Below are 17,600 nucleotides of genomic sequence, written 5' to 3'. Positions count from 1 at the left end.
CCAAGAGTCATTCATTTCCACAAGGAACTTGAATGACGTGTTATTGCTGAAAGCGGAACAACAAAGCCATTTCCTCGAGGCTGCACATACCACCAACATCCTTTCTCAGGAAAGTTTTGGTTGGGAGAGACATTGTGTCACCAGGAAGCACAAGCTTTTTAAATATTACTTTACTGTGGACAGGAGAAAAATTTATTTATTTTTCAGGGATGGACACACACACAGAGATCTACAGCTAACCTGCTTTGCAGCCAGGAACTTCAACAGACCTGTAATTGGCAGCCATCATAGAGCTGCTAGATGGGGACTCGGTACGTGTTCCCTTTTGAGTTAAATCTGTTCCCTAAACACCTTTACTCCTCATCATAGGACAATTTCTATAGCTAAGCAACAACTCAGGAGGGCAGTTTTATAAGGTCAACTATATCTAGCCATGTTTAGGCCAATAAAGAAGTCCACAGCCCAGAAAGAAACAAAGCAATTTATTGGTAACGGCACATCAAAGTCAACACATACATAAAAGGAGACTATTTGACTAATGCCGCACACAGAAAGGAAGCAGAAAACAGCAGCTGTTTAGATATTGACCAGACATGAACTCCACAGCTCTCTGCCATTCATTACTGGACAAGGTTGGTTAAAAGAAAAAAAGTACTCTCTCTTACTGGGCCCTAATAATGCATGCTTAGCTGTTTCCCTAAAGTGGCGCCTAGAAGACAGGAGCAACATGACTGTTGTTCTGAACACGGAACATTCCTTTGGACACTGTTTGAGTCAATGGTTGAGGTAGATGGGGTTATGTTTCCCCGGATACAGAGTCCCCATTTCTATTTCTGATTTTAAAAATTAGTTTTATGACTTGTGCTTTACTTCTACAAGTAGATGGTGTACCTAGTAATGGAGCTGTTGGACAAATAATAATAAAAAAAGTAAACCTCAACAATGCAAGGTGATACTATGGTGCAGTTGGTGACTTCAAAAAAGAATCAGAAAACAGTAGGAACAAAATGATGATCCTGTAATTAAGTGGCAGATTACACCGAGAAATAGTTAAAAAGCAGTAGGTTGTCTTTGCTCCAAGACAAAGGGTGCCATATACCAACTTAATCAACCCGGTTTAAGTCCTTTGCAAAAAAAAAAGACATTCCACAAAACTTGAGGAGCAAAACCATTGTCAATGCCCATTATGATCACCTTAGAGAGCTGACGTCACTCTGGAGTAGCCTGTGCTTCCGGCAGCTTGAATTCAAGGGCAGAGGAAAGGAGGGATGTCACCAATAATAAAGGAAACAAATCTGCAAGTCAACTAAGAAACACGTGTTGTCAGACTGCTCGTAGGAAACAGGCTGTACAGCTGTAGGCACTGAGGTTTCTGCAGGCACTGGCGAAGTAAGGTTAAGAGATTTTTTTAGCCCCAGTAAACTAGAAAGATTTCCAAAATCATCATTTTGTGCTTAAATAAAAGTTAGTTATCCCGTCAGCATTATTCTTCCAATCTACCGCGATTAGAGCAGGTCCTTCAGTCTGCACTGTGCATCCAGCAGCCTTCATACCTATCTAGCCATGATTTTCAGTGCTGTAATTTTGTCCTTTATCCATAGCTTTAGTCCTTCTTCAGTATGGATCTTCCTCATCTGTGTCCTAAGCAGGGAGTATGGAGAGAGAAATGGAGACTGTGTATGAAGACACAAACCAAGCAATGAGTTCAACAAAATTTTGAGGCTGCTAGCTTCCAACGAGCGCTTAAATGCTTTCCAAAATGCTGCTGTGCTTGACTAAGCCATAGGACTTGTAGTCATATAAGCACTTGCAGCTAAATCTGTTTGACTTATCACAGATACACAAATGAATTGCCTCTGTATAACCAACACGTGAAGTGTGTTTTTCAGGGAAGTACCAGCTAAAGCTCAAGCAAACGATTAACCATGAAGTGCAGATAGCCATGTTCTCAAAAAGCACCACCAATCCCTACAGAGAAGGTCCGGAGCAGCACAACTTCTTGTTTTTCAGCTACAGTCAACCACATACTGTCAGATCTCTGTCATCTATTGTTTTAACCACAAGAATCATCTGATGGCGTCCCCACAATCCAGCTCTGCAGCTCTCAACTTGAAAGAAATGTAACAACTCTATAAGGGAAAATCTCACTAACTTTCCAGCCGTTTTGAGTCCAAACAGATTTTCACTGGCTTTACAATTTTAATTATTTGGTAACATGTTAGGCATGAAAAAGTACATTACAGAAACCTCAAAAATGTAAAATCATTAGAGTGAGTGAGACAGGATGTTAAGAGACTTGGTAAGCTAAATACTTTGATATCAGAGAGCAAAGTATCCAACACATGACAAAACACTCAATAGGAAGGAATCAGGATTATAGCATTCAAATTTGCCTTCTCTCAAAGGATGAGAAGACACCCTTCCATTTTTAAAATCTCCAACTGCCTGACAGCATTTATCTCGCTGAATTGGGGCTCCCATCCTCTTCTCTCTCTCCACATCCAGTAAAGCAATGGTGCCTCCCTGCTCCCCAGCTTGTCACTTGCAACAGCTTTTCCATCTCCCATGGCAACTCTCTCTTCTGCATAAAGTGTTTTCAGCTTTCTTCACCTCTCAAAACTCTTTTTCCCCTGATACTGCATTGTAACTGATGTGTCTTAGGTACAATTGTAAATATTTAATATGTAGCTTGCACAATTGCTCATTTTTCATTCTGTATCTAATTAAGCATAGAAACTATCAGCACACACCTGTCTCAAGGCTCACGCGTTTGGTACATTTAAAATCACTGACATTAGAATAGTGAATCAAGTAACACATATTTAAATCCTCCTTAACATACTTCCTGACCGTGTATAAAACATGTAAAGGTGCGGCTGAGGTAAGCTTGCACTGTAGGAAATCAGGGAAAAAAAAAAATGAGAACACTCTCAAATTAGGCAAATTAGTAAACTTGCTCTGGAATGTGCCACGCTTCTGGCTGCGGTTGCTAATGTCAGCACACAGAACTTAAAGGCACATTTTACAAAACAAGAACAGAGGTGGCAAAAACATTCAGTAGTTCCAGCAGAACATCTGATGAACAGAAGCTTACTGATAGGGTAGCAGGCGAAGAAGCAGAATTAGAAGACAACCACCACTTCACAAAACAAAGCAAACAAAGAGCCAGAAACAAACCATAAGAGTTTAGCAGGATTGTGCTGTGATGAGAACAGGGTGAGAAGATCTCCAAAAACAAGGCAAGGCTGCACACTACTATCTTTGCAAGAAACATAGTGGATTGAGATATCACTGCCCCCATTCCCCACTGTAGCGCTGTCAAACCCCAAACTGGTTTTGCAGAGCCCATAAAGAAACCACACAGCACAGTAGCCAGCACTTAAAATTCCGAATTTTCATCTCAAAAAGTCAGCTTTGATTTCAATACAGTCAAATGAAAAATCGATTTGGTGGATCTCAAGACAACTTCCCCTACCAGTAATGCGGTACGACCAGCAGTTCTCAGCCCTGTAGCCCATATGTGGAAAACACCAAGGAGCATAAGCCTCACCATTGGAGACACTTCTTTGACATCCAGAGGAGCTACGACAAGCTCTACCTGCTGCTCTTAGCACCTCCTCTGAGCACCAAAGTTGACAAAACTACTTATGAAAACACCAGCTTTCACGTACCACGCAGTTCAGACACCAGTTTCTGAGCTTCCCCAAGCAGTTGTCTGTCTCTGTATGCTCAGGCCTGCAGAAAAAACATAGGATTAGGCCGGACTTTCACCCTCAACACACATACTAGTATCTCCTACGGACTGTGAATTCTAGTTCTAACACACTGAACTGAAGGCTCTTCATCATGATGAAAAGCCTTCGACTCTGCACAGCAAAACCAAAAAGAATTAAAAATATCAGGTCCCTTATCTTGAAAGCAGACATTTCACTTAAGTGCCATGAAGACTACAACAAGAGTTGCTATTTGGCTGGCAAATCTTGCAACACTAATCAGAACACTGTATTAAAAACCCATTCTGCAAAAAATTGCGGTACTGAATTCATTGCAAAAAACAGGTGTGGCTCCAGCAGTAGCAGTGCTACCCTATTGCTCTCACTGTTGAACCTTTCCAGAACAGAATCCTCTCCAGTTCAGAAGGGAATTCAGTCTCCAAGGTTCGTTCAGTACCTGCATCTCTGCTCAGGCCATTACAGGGGAACCAGTTAGCATTATTCAGTTTGTTTTGTTGTTATGGATACTTCATACCAATAAGCAACACATAAAGCCCACATAAGCAAAATATCTTGCTGATTTTGGCAGAAATAAATCTGATTACAGAAGTGAAAGTCTGTCTAACTCTAAACTCCTTCAGTTCCATGGTTTTGCACCAATAACAGGCAAAGGGGGGATGTACAGCACTTAGTTTGTGCTCCAGCATGGGGATTTTCCCAAAGTTTTCTGACTGCAGGCTACGTTATGCTCATGCAGAAGTGGATTTCAGTGACTGAACTGCAGGTGCTGAGAGCTATGAAATGAAGAACGGTGGAGAAACTGTCCTTTGGCCTGCATCAACAGGCCAAAGCAGAAATACAGGCTTTAGGTTCCAGCCAGTACTTACTCATCAGACATTTCGATGGAGGATTTCTTACAGCCAGGTTTTTTCTTCTCCTTTACTGCTCCAAATTTCCTTCCCATTCTTACCAACAGCAGAGTAACCACAACAACAGAAGGGAGAAATACTAAAATGGACAGCAGCACCGCTGAAGTTAGCTGGAAGGAAAGGCCTGCAGGAACAACAAAGAGCAGCCCAGCTGTACCAGTAGTAAAATATGGCTTTCTTAACTCTCTGTGACCACTGTTCATCCAGGACACAGGTTGCTAGCCTCTTCACATAAAGCACAGAGCTGGCAGATTTGAACCGGCTTGTCAGTGAATCTGTAGGACTCCTATCACATATCCAACACAGTAGGGTGCTTTATATGCAAAAAACTACAAAGGCAGGCAGATCACGACGTAGTTCTATGTCTAAGCTGCAAATTTGGGTCAGGTCTGACATGTAGGGCAGATGAGTGTCATAGTTTAGCCCCAGCCAGCAACTAAGCCCCACACAGCTGCTCGTTCACTCACCCCCCAATGGGATGGGGGAGCAAATCAGAAGGGCAAAAGTAAGAAAACTTGTAGGGTTGAGGGAAGAACACTTTAATAATTTAAATTTTAAAAAATAGTAATAATAATAACAACAACAACAAAATAATAATATTGTAATGAAAAGGAAAACAAAAAAAGAGAGAGAGAAAAGCGAAACCCGGGGCGGGGGGTGAAGGGATGCAACCATTTACCACCCGGCGACTGACACCCAGCCAGTCCCCAAGCCGTGATTGCTGCCCCCCCCGGCCAACCTCCCCCAGTTAATATACTGAGCATGATGCCATGTGGTATGGGATATCCCTCTGGCCAGGTGGGGTCAGCTGTCCTGGCTGTGCCCCCTCCCAGCTTCTTCTGCACCTGGCAGAGCACGGGAGGCTGAGAAAGTCCTTGACTAGTGTAAGCGCTACTTAGCAACAACTAAAACAGCAGCGTGTTATCAACATTATTCTCATACTAAATCCAAAACACAGCACTGTACCAGCTACTACGAAGAAAATTAACTCTCCCAGCCAAAAGCAGGACAATGAGGAAATTAAGTATTACTGAGAATCAGTGTTTGTGATGTGACAGTTGGTTTTAGACCAATATTTCTTATATATTTAACTTGCTCTACTGTGGCAGTATGCGGAGACCAGAACTCCTGAACAAATGCACACTGTTGGTATCTGTTATTGCCACAGCCTCCTCTGTCCCTTCCTGCCCCCAGAAAAGACATTAGTTCTCAATGTATTTAGCTCAGAAAGAAGGGCTGAGCTAACTCTTGCCGGAATTCTAACACGGAACTCCAGGGAACCTATTTCACATGTGATGCTCTGACTTGTAAGACCAAGCTGCAATGCAGCTGTATCGCAGAGATGAGGACATGCTACTGAAATGGAGGCTTACCCCTCTCCGTAACTGTCAGCATCGTCTGGGGAATGTTATGGTACACGTCTGGAGGATTCTTCACGCTGCAGATGAACGTCCCATTGTCACTCATCACTGGACTTTGGATAGCAATGGAAGCATCACCCTTGGCAACATTCCCAACCCAGGAGATCCTGTCTTTGAACTTTCCCACTGTTGTTGGGTATGGAACAGACTGATAATGAAAAATCTAAAAGGAGGCAAAGACAATAATTGCACCAATAAAACACTCGTCTAAAGAATGCAAAGTCAACAACTTTTTGGATTGTAAACATAAAGGAATACACATTAAGAACTCAGAAAGAATACTTCTTGTACAGAAGACCTTTTCAAGTTCCTATCTGATAATTCTGAGGCAATCCCATTTCATTAGATCTCCAATGATTTATCTACCAGCCTCAGCTCTCAGATGTCACCATCACCACTCCGACCAACTTCTTCCCTTCCGCAGATCTTCAATTGCAAAGCAGAGCAGGCTTCTTGTCTCATGCAGGGCAGAACACTGCAGTTCTGCAGCTTTTGCTTCCTGCACTTTTGCTCTTGCTGTCCTATGAGTAGAGACTTAGCAGACCTCACTTCATACAAGCACCACCCTTTTGTTCCAGATACAAGGACACTTCCAAGAGTTCAAACTCTTCAGGCAGCAGAGGTCACTGATAATCCATAAAGTTGTGCATTTTCTGTTTCCAGCTTGAATGAGAGACTTCCAGTGGGCTTTCAAACTTATGTATTTGTGCTTAGATTTCAAAATGCTGCCAAGAAAACAGCAAGTAGCAGCCCATAAACCTTAGAGGCTGTCATCATCACTGTCTTCAGACTGTCATTGCGCACATGTTCCTACCACTCTAAGCTATATCAGCAGTAGACTGCACGACAGGACTACTAGGGAACAGCTGCCTTCTGGAAAGCTACCAATCAAGTGCTTTACAGTCATTCTATACATAGCTACAGCATACAATAAAGCACGTGTGTCAAAACCCAAAGTTTATCTACTTTATCATCATCATCATGCTATTATGCATTTACATAGAATATTTTTTGCCCCAAAAACACTAAAGCAATTTCACATGGGAAAGAAGGCGATGATTAGAGTCCCAAGGCACAGCAAGGCAAACAGGAAAAAACATCATCAGATTCTCAGCATCCACAGAGGCCTGGTCAGTCTCCACTAGAAAAAGGCTCTCTGCTCCACTTACTGTCTCCATCTCACCACCTGTGAGGGGCCGGTATGTCCAGTCTACTGTCAGGCTCTCAGTGATGGGGGAACTGGATTTGAATGAGCATTTCAGCGATACTTTTTCACCAATGAAAGCTTGTACTTTAGGACTGACTTTAATTTCCAGGGAAAGAACGTTGCAGACACCTGATGGAACAAGCACAAAAAACAAGGATTAGTTCTTATCTGTGAAGTGCAGGAGTGACCATGTCCCAAAGGTATCAATGCATGCGCAGCTCAACCACAGTCCAGAGAGAATCACAGTAGTGACTACCACAATGAAATTTAAAGAAAACCAGACAACTTCCCTAACCTATTCTCTGTGGGATTGGAACTAGCCCTAGTCAGTATTTATCTGGAAAATACCACCAAGACCCTACAGATATTTAGACGTGGAGATAAAAAGCTGAGAAAGTATATCAGCTGGCTCTCTGATGAGTTGCTAAGTACCAGCTTTAGATTACCTCACGGTAGTTCTGGCTCTAGGCATCTTGCCCCAAAGCCATACAGCCAATGACTTGCACATGCACCGGGTCAAGAGTCACCCTGCAGCAGCAGCAAGTACTCTTACTTCTTGTTTTCAATGCGTGCAATGACTTCTGCCTCCTTTGCCTACTGTGATGCTCCAGCCAGGGACGAGGTCAGCCTGGCCAGCATTCAGCAAGAGCATGGTTCAAATCCTCCCTTTCACAAGTCTCCTGCTCCTGGCATACTAAGATTTATTACAGTGGTACTCTGCCTGAAGTTCTGCTCTGTCACAGATGACTCTTGGGCTGTGCAGGCTCAGAAGGAGCAGGCACAGATTTCTATGCAGATTTCCCGGTTCCCGTGCAAGTTTCCGGCATTGCACACCGGTTCTGCAGCTACCGGTATAAAACGGAAGGGTCTTGACAACACACGGCTGTTGCTACCAACTGAAAGTCTGGAAATCTCGAGTGCAGCTAGCCGGACCGTAGCAAAGCAGGCAGAGACGGGACAAAGGCACCCGTGTCTCCAGTGCGAGCAGCGGGCAGAGCGCGGGGGGAGGAAATGAACGCTGCCAGCTGCCTGCGGCGCCCTGCCGGAGGGGCTTCGCTCGCCCCACAGCTGACCACCACCCCTCCCACCCTTTCCAGCACTCCCCGCACAGAGACCCGCTCCGGCAGCCCGCTCGCCGCCGGGACGCACAGCGAAGCCGGGGCCCGGAGCGGCCCGCGGCCGGCCGGCCGCCCCCCGCCTCCGGAACGGCCCTTCCCAGCGGCTCCGAGCCCACCACCTCCCCGCCGACCACCCTCACTGTGGCGGCCGCCGCCGCCAAAGCCGCCTCCCGGGCGTCCACAGCCCGGCTCCGGCGCGGGGCTCCCAGCCGGGCCCCACCGCCGGCAGCGCCGGTCCGGTCCCGTCCCATCCCGCCGGCACGGCGGCCCCCGGGGGCGGGAGGTGCCGCTCCCGGAGCGTCCCCGTTACCGAGCAGAAGCAGGACCCCGCGCGAAAGGAGGAGGAAGCCGCCGCCGCCGGCCGCCACCGCCTCGCCGCACCGCATGCCGGCTCCGCTCAGCGCCGCAACATGGCGGCTCACCTGCGGGCCGCACAGGTGAGGGCGGGGGCAGGCCCAAGATGGCCGCCCCGCGTCGCCATGGCGACGGGTCGCCGCGCAGCCGGGGCGGCCGCCGCGGCCTCGGCGGGGTTTCGGGGCCCCGGCCCTCCGGCGGGGCTCCCCGCCTCTGCGTTAGCCAGGTGGCCCCTTTTTTAGTGATTTTCAGAGCAGAAACCCCCCCCTTATTTGAGGTGCCGAGGGCGTGGCAGGACCGCGCCTCTCCCATGTCACAGCGCTTGTGTAACACCGTCGCTGCTCTCCACAAGGCGTGTTTATTTATGACACATGCGATCGAAAACGACAACATACAAATGGATAATGTGGCCCGCACATTACAGGAAGGGTTATAAAGTCATGAAGATACTCTTTAAACAAGTGGGCAGCTGTTTTGATTTGGTGCTGGTTAAGTACATTAACAGCTCAGCAGTTTCAAAGGTTTGAGGCTTCGTTTGCCTTAGAGCGAATAAGTCTATGCAAGTACAGGGCATATGTTGGTGAGCGCATCGAATGCAGGGGCGAGGTGTGCCGCAGGTCACCTGGGCGATAAACGGCACTCGGAGAAAGCCCGATATTGCTGCTGCTGTTGGAAGCCTGATACCCTGCTAGCAGGGGTTGAAGGCTGCTACCGCACCGGTGGCAGCGGGACAGCGCACCGGAGCATCGCCCGCTCAGGGCAGTCTCTGAGCCTGAATCGCAGCAGCCGCTGCCAGCCAAAGTTTCGGGGCCCCTGCAACGGTGCGCGTAAGGCCGCTGAGCGGGGGAGAGCAGCGAACTGCCTGGCAGTGGTGCGCTCCCTCAGAGGGAAGGTGGGAGATGAGGGGAAAGGAGGTCAGCGTTGGGGTGTACTGGCAGAGTGGCCGTGGGAAAAGGAGGGGAGCTGAGCCACAGCAGAAGGCAGTGTCCTCAGCTACCGTCGTTACAAAGCCTACTGAAGCTGCAAGAGTTCAATATGAAAAGCGCACCCGCTGGTAAATGTTATCCCTAATAAGAAACAGCATACGTTCCTGAACTGTAACACTCCCCATTTACAGTAGCAAAGAGGTTTAAAGTATGTCATAGCAACGGCTTTTCTGATCCCTCATGGAGTCAGTCTGCTTTTTTGTGATGTCAAAGAGGATTTTGAGGGAGGAAAAATAGGGCAACACAAATGCACCTTGCAATTTTTAAGGTGCAAGAGTGTGCTCAGACACTTTGAAAATCTCTGTTCGGTCAGCTATCTTGGCATTTTGTTCAAATCTTTCAGCATTTTTTCATCTTCAGAGCAGCTTTCTTCATATTCTGCAGGTGTGAAGATTGAGGAAAGTTCCTTGTTTGTGGGCAAGTTCCTCCTGCTTTGCCTCAGTGAAGGAAATTTACAACTTATGTTAATGTCATCCTCTTTCCTTGCAAGAATTTCAGGTTGAGCAGGGATAGCACACTTGCGGCATGAGGCGTCTGTAATTCAGCTTTGTTCTAACATCTGAGATTACAAGCTTTCACCACCTGATTTAGAAGTACCTAAGTAGAAAGATTACAAGAAAAACAAAACAGATTCTTTACTCAGGGTTATTGTTGAAAACAAAAATAGTAGAGACAACTGCTGACCTCAGAAATGGAGTGGGTAAAAATTATGCTGAAATGCTTCAGAAAAGTCAGCAAATATGGAAATGGTTTCAGTCTTCCTGTAGCAATTTTAAAACAATCTAGATTAAATGAATCAAACAGCAGATTCAAAAAATGGTGAAAGGAAATTAATTCATTCCTCTCTATCCACAAAGCAGACATGTCACGGAAAGCAGCAACAATGGCTTTCCTACCAATGATCCTCAACACTAGGGTGGACAAATCTCTTCTACAGTTAAGCACAGAATGCCAGGTTGGAGGCGACCTCAGGGATCATCTAGTCCAACCTTTCTAGTTAAGAGGCAGCTCTGTCTCCGCTGCCTGTACAGTTATCAGTGTCTCTGAAGGCTCCTCAAGAGCAAAGTGTGAGTGTGGTCTCAGTTGTTTCTGTTTGTGGCTACCATGGCCATAGAAGTGAAATACCTAAGTAAAACTGTCTTAGAAAATCTGCAGTAACACTGAGACATTAATTAGAGAATGGTTGAATGGATACCTGCATTGTATATACCATCGAAGACCTCTAGTCTTCTAATGGACTGGCTTCCTTTTCTTCTCTAATCTTGAGGTTCTCCTTTTCTCTACTACTATAAAAAAGGGAAGAAAAAAAAAAAAAAGAAAAAAAAGCCCAAATCAGCGTCAGATATTCTGAGCAGGACAGTCACCTTCTGAGTTACATATAGCATACATAACATACAAAAAGAAGCTACATGATAAGGCAATAAGCATGCAACATGCTTATTGACCACAGTGTCAGTTTCATGGAGGAAAGAACAGTGTGATCATTTGGCAGCTACTACCACCATAACATCTGGATCCTTCTCTGAGTGAGGAGCCACTGTGAAGGGCAAGAGCAAAATGAGGACTCCAAAGCTCATGCATCCTGGGGCTCTGTTCTGACTGCAAGTAAGCAGCCAATTATTGCTAATTGTGCTGGCAGTTTTGCATTGTAGATGTTTAGTGTAGGGTCCAAGCCAATGATGCAGAATATTTACAAAGATACGTTTGACAAGCTCTCTCAGAAGCCTTTCTCTCTCTCCTCTGTCCTTACAATTCAGTGTCTGCCACCTCAGTCCTCTTCTCTTGTGCTTTCTTCCGATGGTGTCGATAGATGATCACAACTGTCACCACAATGATCATTAGAACACAAGCAGAGCCAATGGTCACCGCCAGGAAGTGGATTTCTGAGAAATGCACTGCGTGGAAACAAACAGATAAATGAACAAGAACTACACACAGAGGGCTCTTGGTATGAGGCTGGAAACCTGTATCCAGGAATAGAACGTTTCCTCAGGCTCCTTTTATCTTTGTATCCATTAACTACCCTCACGCTTTCTCTTTTTAATCCCTTTTCTTCTGTATATTTTCCCAAATGTGGAGGAAGAACTGCCAATGCTTTGCACTGGCTAAATTCACATGACCTCTGGTGGGATTCTTGGCCTCTCACCTTTCTGCACAACTCTAAGCCGCACTTCACCAATTTTGCCATTAACATCTGGTGGGTTCTTCACCTGGCAGGTGAATGTCCCATTGTCAGTGGGCTGCAAATTCCAGATAATGATGGAAGCATCATTACGCTCAATATTCCCATCCCAGGTGACTCGCCCTTTAAACCGTCCAGGAGACAGCTTGTACGGCTCCTTCAGGTAATAAAATACCTACAAGAAAGAAAGGAAGCTGTCATTCCTATGCACTGCGCAGTCTTTGAGATAGAAGCAGCACATGAAAGTGGAGTGGCACCAGCTGAGGTGCGTGGCCTTAGCTGAGGAGAGCTGTGTTGGCTCAGCCACTCTCAGATGAACTCTGAGGCCATTTCAAAAGGTAGTGCCTTGTGCGTTTCAGCTGTTCTTGCCCAAACCCACACCTGGAACTTCTGCAGTCCCTGGGCTTACCCGGTGCTGTGCCTTGGGACTGGTTTGTTTGGGCAATTGTGCATCAATGAAATGGAGCATAAAGGTCTCACTTACTGGCTCATGAGAGCTCAGGTCCTCAGGCTGGAAGTTCCAGGTCACCGACAGGCTCTGGCTAATAGGGCTGCTGGTGGAAAAGGTGCATTTTAACCGCACGTCAGTGCCGTTCACAGCATCCACCTCCTTGGAAGTGTGAACTTGCACGGCTGCCGCAGGCCACAGTGCTGCAGGAAGAACAGAAGGGGTTGGAGGTAAAGAAAACGACTGTCTAGGAGTAAGCTCATCACTTTTCCTTATCTACATTTAGTCTGTGCAGGAGCTTGCCTTATCTATCTGTGTCAATGTTTAACCTGAGAGTCACAAGCACACAGATGTAATTACTGAGGGAGGTGATCCTGCGTACGTTGAATACAAGAGATCCCCTGTGCTTCATAGATTTTTTCAGTTGATGTGCAAGCTGCACAGTACTGGTTTCAAGGGAGTTTGCATTCATCTGAACTGCTGGCACAGTGTTTTCGTTGTAGTCTTGTGGCTGCACAGTTAAACACTTACAGGTCTGACAACTGGTTGAGAAAGGACCACTGAGAAGGACTTGCCTATAGGGACAATAGACCTTTTTTTGAGGGGGGGAAATATCTGCCTTCAGTCGGGAGCAAACTTGACATCTGTGAGGTGCAATGCTATTGTGAATGCCACCCCTCCTTAAATATACACTTGCTCCTGTCTGGCACTATATATACACGCACACCATATAACTTTTCATGTGTTTCTCCTGGTCACATTTTCTCAAGTGATTACACTGCACTGCACTCAATTCCCCAAGCAGATTTCTTCAGAAAAGCGGCCCCACCCTTTCAAGTCAGACTGCTGACCCCAATAAACAATTGCTATTTCCCATGCTAGAACCGTCCTTTATACACTTATCAGCCTGAGTGTCATGCACACCATGGTGAAAAGTGCTCTTACTGGTGTAAGAAGTGCCTTTTGGAAGGTGAATAGCCCAGCTGGAAAACTAATGGTCAAATTTAGTCAGGCTGAGGAACTCTACTGGAAATCCTCAAGGTAAATCTGTAAGCATTTGTTTGTCAAAGAAACATCCTCTGTTAACTGAACCACCACAGCTGCCGTTTTAAAAATAAGTTAGCATTGCTAACTCAGTGGTACCCTGAAAGACAGACAACCAGCAAGAGAGAAAGAGAGCATCAAGGCACAGAAAGGAGAAAAATGAAAAAATAGGAAAACCAAAGGGTTGCTGGTGAAGATGCCTCTCACGCCTGAGCCCTAGTTGTCATCTGCCTTGCCCTGCCATTCCAGACAGTGCAACCGCTTTGGCAGATGGGTGCTACCAGAACAGTGGTGCTCACGTTCTCATTTTTCTCCCGACAATCACTGTTTTGCTTGCCTGACTGCTTTAGCTCTCTGAGTTAGTGGGTTAGTTTCCACAAAACAGCCGTGCTGAGCTAAAAATCTTGCTGCTGTTGAAAGGGACAGTCCTCCCTGTTCCTGATCATGTGCTCCCATTAGTTTCAATTTTCTCACTGGTCAAACCATCCCACCAGAGAAAGAAAATAATAATTTCCTGTCACTTTAGGAAGACAAGTTAACTTAGCCCAGTGTGATTCAAGGGAAATAAAAAAAAAATGCTTCTCTGGGATTCTAAGATATGGCTTAACAACAAAGACAATTTTTAAAAATCCCGTATTTTAAAATAAGTTATAACCAAAGACTTCCTTGCCAAATAATTTCTTTTCTTAAAGGAGAAGATATTTGAAATGCAAAACATTGAAGGTGTTCACATTTGGAAAAACTTCACTGACAGAGATCATGTTTCTCAACCAAAGATTGGGTGTCAAACCTTTTCATTTTAAACCCCTTTAAAAGAACAACTGTGGGAAATACGTGTAAAATACTTTTTTTGAGACAGATTACCAAGCGCATCTGTGTGCTGGTGCATTTGGGAAAGGAGGACACAGTGTTCTTAGATTCCAGCTGTAATTGATATAAACCACTGAAAATTCAAGCGAGTTTATTGTCGGTCTGGAATTGTTGCCATGTAAAGGACCTAAACCCAGTGCTGCTTAACAACCTCCGACTGTCTACTAACAAAAATAGTGAAGAAAACATCTCCAAGTAAAGCCCAGATTCCTGGCAGGAGAGGGAAAGATGTGTAACCAGAGCTCAGAGTGAGATCAGTGGTGTTCTTCCGCCTGAACACACCTAAACCTGTTTGTCGAAGAAACTCAGTCACTTTGTGTCACTTGCAGCGAACCCTGGACCGAAAGAATTGAATCAATCGTCCACAAGAAGTAGCTGAGACTCCTATAAAGTTGCTGCCTTGGTGAGGACGATAATTAAGGGATCAGAAGAGGAAAGTCAAGATGGCAACGGAGGCCTGAGAGTACCAGGTTTCCTTACCTCGGAGCTGTACCCCAAGGAAAAGCACAGCACCCAGCCAGCTGGGGCCGCCCATCGGGAAGACAAATCCGTAGTCCACGGGTTGAGTGGTGCCGGAAAGAGAAATTTGTTTCAGGTTCTCGATAACCGGGTGAAAGATGAGTTTCTCAAAGTCTTCCCAGCACAGTCGAGCAAATTCCTTTCTCTCCGCTTGGCCTGCAAGGCAACGTGAATACTCCCTCCTGCCTGAGTCAGAGCACACTCCCTGCCCTTGCACTGAAAGGCAAGGTGTGGCCAGCACCGCTCACTTCTGTGTGAAAACCAGGGAGATTTTCAAGGTAAGATTAATTTCTTCTGCCTCCCACATTCCTTTGCTCTTTTGTGTTGCAATCACCCCTCCTCCCAGCTTCCACCTGAAACCACTCCCCTCTTGTGGGAGATAATTTTGCTCCTAAAAGGAAATTTGCCAGAAGGCGTTTGTAGATAGCCTGAAGGAGTGCGGGGCATTTGTTTGTCAAAAACCTGCAAACAATCCAAAAAAGGCGACCCAGACCAGACGGTGGTAGCAGTGTGGGCACACATGCAGAGGATGGAAATGTCCTACTGAAACACGGGTACCTAGAGTAACATGAAGTGATCACTATAATGCTACTTGGTTGCAGACATCCTGCTGAAGAGCTGGGAGACTGCATTAACCGGTGCTTGTAAAGTTATTGGAAAAGTCAAAGGAGAATGGCACTGGACATCAGTCCAGCCGGGTGCTAGTCCAGGCATAGCTGGGGAAACCCCACTGAGCTTAACAAGCAGCGCAAAGTCCTAGAGAAACTCAGTGTGAACAACGTATTTTCCTGGTGGCACCTGGCAGTTGTGAGAGAACGAAACCAAGTTGTGCATGTGTGTTGGCATACTAAGGATGTTTGCATTTGAAGACCATAAATCACTTCAAAGGCAGAACCTCCTGCTGGCTGTGGCTGTGTTTGTGTCTGGTCCATGGCCTAGTTCCAAGAAGTCATCCCAGGTTATGAGCCTTCATTGTAAATGATGCTAATTTTCCTTGCAGTGGTGCCAAGGCAGGGATGGGGAGGATGCCCTAACCTCTGGGTGTTTTGAAAGGCTCCCTTCAGCTCAGAGCTAAGGAGCAGAGTGCGGGCACTCTTGCTGTGCAGCGCTGTGGGCTCCGACTGGGATGTTTCGCCTTACCTGGGACACATTGAGAGGATGTCAGAACTGGCCAGAACAAGGTTTTGGTAGAAAGAGGACAGCAGTGGGACTCTCGCACTTCCTGCTAATGAGCAACCGTGTGGACATCTCTCCTCCCATTTGCTGTTGTAACAGCCTTGCGGCAATTTCTGAAGAGAACACTGAATTCACTTTTAGCTGTTAAACTACAAATTTGGCAACATAAAAAAGCACTGAGGCCATCAGTCTCATGGGTTGTCCACAGAACAGCACAGAGAATCTTGTGTCTGCCAATGTGTCTCTGCTAGTAGCTCTGAGATACCAGATACCTCTATTTTAATGGGAATAATCTGGCCTTGTGTTAACCCTTCACTACCACTGCATCTCCCCAGATTCCCACTCAGTTACAATTCCAAAACATCATCTCCATTTCTTTCATTGCCACCATAAGCATTTATTAGGCTGGGGTTTTTTGTTTGGTTTGTGAACCGAGGATACTTCTGGCTTGTCATATTTTGTTTCAATTACCTGTACAGCAGCGGCTCGGCGGTCAATCTGCTGCCACCCCCTAAGAGTGCCTTTTTAGACAGCAGTAACTTCTCGTCCTCAGGCAGCCCACGCAGAGGCTGGTAGGACAAGTGTTTTTCTTGCTGTAACTCCCCTTTGGCCACGTAGCCACCCTACGGGCTCCACGTAAGACCACATTTGGGTAGCGCACGAGACTGGGAAGAGTGTCTGTTCCGATCTTTACTTGCAGACTTTCACTAACCTTCAACACCTTGTTTCAGAACGTTCTGACTCCAACTGCTAAGAGAAGCCCACGTCCCTGGCACCCTTACTAGCAACATAAATCCTCTCATTTTTCATTTTGAAACAGAAATAAGCAAATGCAAGGTCTGACAGCCAAAGAGAGCACCTCAATCAATTAAATAAGGGCCCACAACATTGTCATTAGCCGTGTCATTAGACGGTGAGCTCTTGGGAAGGAGCAAGAAGCCAGTTCCGTCCTTCCAGGCATCTGGAAAGGAGTCCCTTGAGATGTCCGCGGCAGGTGCAGAAACGCAGTGCACCCTTGTGGAAGGAGAGAGCCTCGGCTGGCTTTGCAGCGTCTGGCCGTGAGCCCCCAAACCCCCGCTATTCTCACAGCCGCATGAGCAGCTCTGCCACCTCCGTAGGCGTCAAGCAGCGGGAAAGGGAAAGACAGGGCGCTCCTGCCTCGTCCATGCCAGCACCCCTGGAGGAAGCAAAGCTTGGAAAGGCCCCTGCCCCGGCCCCGTGGCGGTGCGGGGGTCTGTGCCTGCCTCACGCACAAGTTTGGGAAGAGAACGCGCCCGCCCTGCGGTGCTTCCCCGGGGCTGGCAGGGGCGAGCGGGGGGGCGCGGGGGGAGCAGAGCACGCTGGAAGGGGTAGGAGCCCCCTCTAGAGGAGTCAGGCCTCTTCTGCTCCGTGAGCAAACCCAGGGGAAGTCGGCGCCTGGGAGCTTTTCCAAAGGGACAGCGCCAAGTCCCAGGTGGGCCGGTGGCAGGGGTGCCTGAGCGCAGGGCGTGGACTCCTCCGTCTGTGCATGGAAGGATGCCTCTGGCTTTCGGGATGGGTTTGCTACACCACGTTCCCTTCTGCTTTTGGCAGCTCGTGAGACAGAGGCTTGCTCCAAGCAGCCTTAGCCTTCCCCCTAGCATTTACGTTTTGT

General features: G+C 46.7%; 2 protein-coding genes across 2 annotated transcripts; both read right to left on the bottom strand.

Annotated features, from left to right (window-relative positions):
* Positions 1 to 462: 462 nt before the first annotated feature.
* MPZL3 (myelin protein zero like 3) lies at positions 463 to 8,847 on the bottom strand. The gene is made up of 6 exons (XM_064470830.1): positions 8,699 to 8,847; positions 7,233 to 7,399; positions 6,016 to 6,226; positions 4,601 to 4,766; positions 3,672 to 3,735; positions 463 to 1,641 (listed from the first exon to the last, which is right to left on the bottom strand). The coding sequence occupies exons 1-6, from the start codon at positions 8,772 to 8,774 to the stop codon at positions 1,615 to 1,617; spliced, it is 711 nt and encodes a 236-aa protein (XP_064326900.1). The 5' UTR covers positions 8,775 to 8,847; the 3' UTR covers positions 463 to 1,614.
* Positions 8,848 to 9,086: 239 nt separating this feature from the next.
* MPZL2 (myelin protein zero like 2) lies at positions 9,087 to 15,098 on the bottom strand. The gene is made up of 6 exons (XM_064470831.1): positions 14,753 to 15,098; positions 12,395 to 12,561; positions 11,875 to 12,085; positions 11,479 to 11,623; positions 10,924 to 11,014; positions 9,087 to 10,325 (listed from the first exon to the last, which is right to left on the bottom strand). The coding sequence occupies exons 1-5, from the start codon at positions 14,805 to 14,807 to the stop codon at positions 10,951 to 10,953; spliced, it is 642 nt and encodes a 213-aa protein (XP_064326901.1). The 5' UTR covers positions 14,808 to 15,098; the 3' UTR covers positions 9,087 to 10,325; positions 10,924 to 10,950.
* Positions 15,099 to 17,600: the final 2,502 nt, after the last annotated feature.

Source organism: Phalacrocorax carbo, chromosome 21, assembly GCF_963921805.1.
Source record: "Phalacrocorax carbo chromosome 21, bPhaCar2.1, whole genome shotgun sequence".
Lineage (NCBI taxonomy): Eukaryota > Metazoa > Chordata > Aves > Suliformes > Phalacrocoracidae > Phalacrocorax > Phalacrocorax carbo.
The sequence above is the reverse complement of the archived record's forward strand: the minus strand, read 5'-3'. Positions and strand labels throughout refer to the sequence as shown.

What these genes read in the sequence shown, in the direction of transcription:
- MPZL3 (XM_064470830.1), bottom strand. Translation starts at nt 8,774, where the DNA reads ATGCGGTGCGGCGAGGCGGTGGCGGCCGGCGGCGGCGGCTTCCTCCTC. An exon ending in CGGGGTCCTGCTTCTGCTCG is followed by an intron (nt 7,400 to 8,698) that starts GTAACGGGGACG and finishes TTGTTCCATCAG; the next exon opens with GTGTCTGCAACGTTCTTTCC. An exon ending in ACTGGTGTCTGAACTGCGTG is followed by an intron (nt 1,642 to 3,671) that starts GTACGTGAAAGC and finishes CTCCCTGCTTAG; the next exon opens with GACACAGATGAGGAAGATCC.
- MPZL2 (XM_064470831.1), bottom strand. Translation starts at nt 14,807, where the DNA reads ATGGGCGGCCCCAGCTGGCTGGGTGCTGTGCTTTTCCTTGGGGTACAG. An exon ending in GCTTAGAGTTGTGCAGAAAG is followed by an intron (nt 11,624 to 11,874) that starts GTGAGAGGCCAA and finishes GTTTCCACGCAG; the next exon opens with TGCATTTCTCAGAAATCCAC. An exon ending in GAGGTGGCAGACACTGAATT is followed by an intron (nt 11,015 to 11,478) that starts GTAAGGACAGAG and finishes CCTTTTTTATAG; the next exon opens with TAGTAGAGAAAAGGAGAACC.